This window comes from Gymnoscopelus braueri, assembly GCF_963280865.1.
Source record: "Gymnoscopelus braueri genome assembly, chromosome: 4".
In the NCBI taxonomy this organism is placed as follows: domain Eukaryota; kingdom Metazoa; phylum Chordata; class Actinopteri; order Myctophiformes; family Myctophidae; genus Gymnoscopelus; species Gymnoscopelus braueri.
This window is the reverse complement of record NC_137605.1, coordinates 35,331,034-35,336,033: the sequence shown is the minus strand read 5'-3', so window position 1 is coordinate 35,336,033 and position 5,000 is coordinate 35,331,034. Positions and strand designations below refer to the sequence as shown.

At 40.0% G+C, this 5,000-nt stretch overlaps 1 protein-coding gene across 4 annotated transcripts in view; it reads right to left on the bottom strand.

Annotated features, from left to right (window-relative positions):
- Nucleotides 1-5,000, bottom strand: part of col14a1a (collagen, type XIV, alpha 1a) — a 169,290-nt gene that overhangs the window by 95,073 nt on the left and 69,217 nt on the right. For all 4 annotated transcript variants that reach the window (XM_080427017.1, XM_080427019.1, XM_080427018.1 and 1 more), the window contains exons 17-18: nt 2,721-2,853; nt 2,344-2,379 (exon numbers count right to left, since the gene is read on the bottom strand). In XM_080427017.1, coding sequence (XP_080283143.1) covers nt 2,344-2,379; nt 2,721-2,853 — 169 coding nt within the window. The remainder of the gene's footprint in view (nt 1-2,343; nt 2,380-2,720; nt 2,854-5,000) is intronic.

The window sequence follows — 5,000 nt, the reverse complement described above, 5'->3', positions numbered from 1 at the left end:
CTTTTTTAAATTGATGCAAGAACTATGGCTTCTGTTTCAGCATGCTGACCTTCCAGGAAGAGAAAGACTATATTTTCTATTAGCTTGGAATCCCCATCGATGATATGATTGGTAGGCAGGTTTCTGAGATGTCCATAGCCCACCAATGAGACACACTGAGTAGACAGAAGTGCCATCTTACTTATATAAGATAAGATAAGATAAGATAAGATAAGATAAGATAAGATAAGATAAGATAAGATAAGATAAGATAAGATAAGATAAATTAAGTTTGCCTTTATTTATCCCCGATGGGAAATTGGTTGACAGAACAGCTGCAGCAATTCCGGGTAAAGAGAAAGCAAGAACAAGAGATCAAGAGCAGCAAGTAATAAAAATCTAAATAAAATAAAAGGATAAAAAATACATAAAACAGCATGCAGTAAAATAATCCAATCATAAAAGACATTTATGGTACAGTGGTGATAATAATTATGATGATGACACATACACCACTCTTTAAAGTGTTACCCTTTACGGGTCCAGTTTTAAACTGCCAGAGTTAAATTAACATTTTACAGTGTATATCCCTTAAAATACAACAGTCACTAACCACTGGCAGGGACTGAACATCACATCCCAGCCTTCAGCCTGGGTTGTGATGTAGACCCTCTAACAACACGTGACCATGACAAATGAAAAATTCTGTCCAATCCTCCACCAGAATATGAGACAATTAAAGTGAAGAAAGGTGCGGTATTTCATCCCCTGGAAGGAGCTACACCATAATACCATGTTACACTCTCCACTATAAATTCACACCACACTCCAAAGGAACCCACACGGGAAAGCTCAGCTCAACCCTATTCCCCTGACCCACAGGCACTACTGTGTGTATTGTAAGTGGTCACAGCCCTGGTTGTACTCACCCACATCTACTAATCACTAAAAAGTGTTCAATTAAGGATTGATGATAGCTAATTCACTGTCAATGTGTCCACTTCAGAAGGTGTCTTTTGATGGTGACAAAGAAGCTGCGTCATTGACAATACTGTTGAGATAAAAGCTACAAGCTAAACACCCAGGCTCGGTTATCGAGAAAGACACAGCTTTCAACAAAGCTGTTTTGCAGCTGTGTTCTTGCTGCAGCTTTAAACAAAGTAGATCCACTGTTTCTAAAGTTTTCAAAGTTGCTACTATTTTAATCAGTGCAATGCTACAGTACTCACTACACATAATGTGACATTATGCTACAGTGCAATCCTTGTGTAATCAATCAGTGGTGACCCGCTATCTTGTTGGACCAGCTCATACAGTGCGTCATTTCAGACAAAGTAGACACACTGTTTTAAGTTTCTGCTGTTGTGAGTGAAGCTTCAAGTAACAGGGGACATGTGACTTTTAAAGTTTTTAGAGCTGTGAGTGGAGTTTCTAAACTGCTCTGACTCGATTAGCTGTAACCTGCTCCCAAGAGTAAATACAATCCAGATGGGGTCACCACTGCAATGATGAAGCTAGAACTAGGGCTTCTGGGTAAGGCCAGCTGGGTAATATCATTCTACGAACAGAGTTTACCACACTTCAGTCAATCTTGTTCTTTTATTTTGTTTTGTTTTTCAAGGTAGAGTGGAGTGCCATCTTCATTGCCTCAGAACATTTGTGTTGTTGTTGTCATTGTTCATAAACAGTGAAGATAGACAGTAGGCTAGTATAGTAGTTTAAACCAGTGGGAGTGATGACGAGTGGTTATTTTAAGTCTCCAATAATTCCTTTTTCACTTACTGGAACTAAGTACATTAGCCAAAGCTCTAATTAACTTGTTAGAGCTGTAGCTGTTGTCTGGCAACACCAAGAAACTTTGGCAAATACGCTAGCCTCTCACGTTTCAAAACTCTTCTCTGGACAGATGCTCTGGCCTGAAACCGTACATGGATGGGTTCCCAGGCTAAATGCAGTCATTTCTCTCAGCAACCCAATCAGAATAATTTAAAACTGTGCCGGTACTGTAGATCGAGGTTACTGTGAAGACAACAAATAAATCCTGTTGTAATTTGACATTTGGTTTGTGCATCTCTAAAAGCACTTATTACATGGCTTTTAAATACTTGACTCTGGTCAATTACGGCAGAGGGTTATTTCTGCATAACAGACTGTCGTTCCGTCTCTATTTATGGATGCAGTTCTAATCGTAGAATCTAATGGACTACGTTTTGCATAAGCTGTAAACAAAATCATTTTCAAATCAATATGTCATGTCAAATTATTGATTTTGTTTATAGACAGTTGTGTAGTAAGCAGGGTTTATTTTGCAGCAATGACCAGCGATCACCAGTACTTATTATCCCTTACTGTAAAACACATTACCTGGTGTAGTTGTAGGAATTGTTGTTGTCCTGGCCACTGGGCAAATACATGGAGGGGAAAACAGATCACATAATTAGATGAGACTCAGCAAGAATCTCAGACAGGAAAGCAGATTTTCTCCCATTGAGATAAGCCTGGATAAACAAATCAATACTACGGATCTAACACACTAAGCTTGGAATTTGGAAATGCTAATTCTATGATCTTAATATAATCTGTCATTAGATCAGTCTCTTATTCAGGCACTAGATGGCCTGTAATGTAATCTGGAATATTTATTTAATAATTTAACATTGTTTATTTGTGTTCAAGGACTATGAGGGTGTCATTCGGTCTTTTATTGTCATTTACAAGCATAGCTATCTACAAACTCTTACATGTGGTCTCTATAACAGAGATTGTGTCGCTCTCTGACTCGTCTTTGAATATGGCTGTGAGCATGGCTTCATACTCGGTTGAAGGACTGAGACCCATCAGGAGGTAGCTATCCTCAGTTCCACTCAGAACCACCTAGGAAAGTGACAAACATACAAGTACTGTATTAGTGTCCTCTTATGAACATGTATCTACAAAAAAAAGGAGTAAAAGTAAACGCTGTCAGATGTTTTTTCCACTGATGCGTGAGCTGTCAAGAAAAAGAAAAACAAGCAAACAATAAATGATGACTGTTAACTGTGGCTAATAATATGGTTTGCTCATTGTCCCAATAACAGCCTCTCAAAGATGTGCAGATATACGGCCAATAACCAAATAACTGCAGGAGGATCCTGACATTTACAACGTATGCACTTAATTGAGCATTTCATTTTCGAGAGTGACTCTGTAGAGTGATTCAGCAGGTAGGGGTTGAGTGAATTGAGGACACTTGGACAAGACACGTGGGTATATAGCAGTTTATATTCGTAAAAAGAAATTGCTTAGTAGAGAGCAAAATCATGAGGGTCTGTGTTAAATTAACACTCAGGATTTTGCTGCGGTGAGAATCTCTAAGCTACAGGAAGGTGCTTTTCACCAGGAGGCTGCCCCTATTAACCCATTAAGACCTGAGGCCGATTTAAAAAATGTCTTCGCAAAAGTTTTCTGGTGAACTTATGTTTCTATGTCAGTGGTTCTCAAACTTTTTCATGTCAAGGACCCCCAAAATTATATGTATTTGGCCGCGGACCACCACCATCTCAAAATATTTTGTTCCAGGGACCCCCAGAAGCTAAAAAAAATGTAGTTAAAGTAAAACAATCTAGTTTTTAAAAAAATAGTAGATCTACAGTACAAGCTTGTAGCGTGGCACAAAGTTATTATTTTAATTTTTTTGGAAATGTTCAGAACCCAAGATATGTTCTGCTGAAAAAGGCTTTATCTCGGCTCCTCAGCACTTTCTTTTTACAATGAATTTTGGCTCTGGCACTCAGAGCCAAACTGCCAGAAATAAGTCAGGCACTGAATGAGTTAACTACCCTGAGAGACACGGGCAGAACATGCAAACTCCACACAGATTAGGCCCTTTCGCCAACCCCACCTAGGGTATGGGCGCTGATGACGCGGAGGAGAAGACACGCCCCCAGCGCCCACAGCGTCCCCGGCGGGAATCAAACCCAGGACTTTCTAGCTGTGAGGCGACAGCGCTACTGGCTTTCCTGGTTTTAATGGGTTAAGCTGAATTTATACGCCAACGTACGATGGCGTCGTTTGCCCTAAAAAATATGATTTTCAGCAAGCGAAACCTTTGTACTACAGAACAAATTAGGCTTTGTTCTGCAGTCAAATAACTTCTGTGAATTTTTTTCCCCCATCTTTTCCATTGTATATTTATATTTGCCCTTTTTGTTTGGTGAAAAGATTGTCTCTGTTAGCATTCTAAGCACTGTGCACCTGAATAAAGAAAGATGTGAGCAAACTATTCTTTCGATAAGGCTGGAGCACACACATCCAAAAACTAGTTTCACGAAGAGAGCAATCCCTATACACATCCAGAACCAAAACAATCATAGATCATTTTTATCTTGGTCTTTGTTTTGCTTTGTTTTGTTTTGTTTTGTTTTAATCAGCTATCAGGTAGAGTTGATTATTCAGTGGAGGGTGTGGAATGATGGATGTGTGTGTGTGTGTGAGTGTGAGTGTGAGTGTGAGTGTGAGTGTGAGTGTGAGTGTGTGTGTGTGTGTGTGTGTGTGTGTGTGTGTGTGTGTGTGTGTGTGTGGGGGGGTGTGTGTGTGGGGGGGTGTGTGTGTGTGTGTGTGTGTGTGTGCGTGCGTGTGAGCGTGCATGCGTGTGTGAGCGTGCATGCGTGTGCAGTTCCCCCTCAAATACACACACACACACACACTTTCACGCACACACGCACGCACACATGCATGCACGCACTCATGCACATGCACGGAAAGAGTGAGACTCCAGGGCTATATCAGTGCCTCCCGGCTGACTCTAAAACCCAGCTCTAGGTAATAAAAAACCTGATTAATTTCCAGCTTTATATACCCTTTATTTATGTTCATTCATGCCAGGCATTGAACAGCTATCATTTAACCCAATATTACCTAAGGGTATATGTCTGTATGTATTTACACAGGCAGTTTGTCTCATAGGTCCATCTTAATCTCTCCATATATAAAACTCATGCACTTCTTTCTTCAAAGTATTTAATTTCATTATATGTCACGGT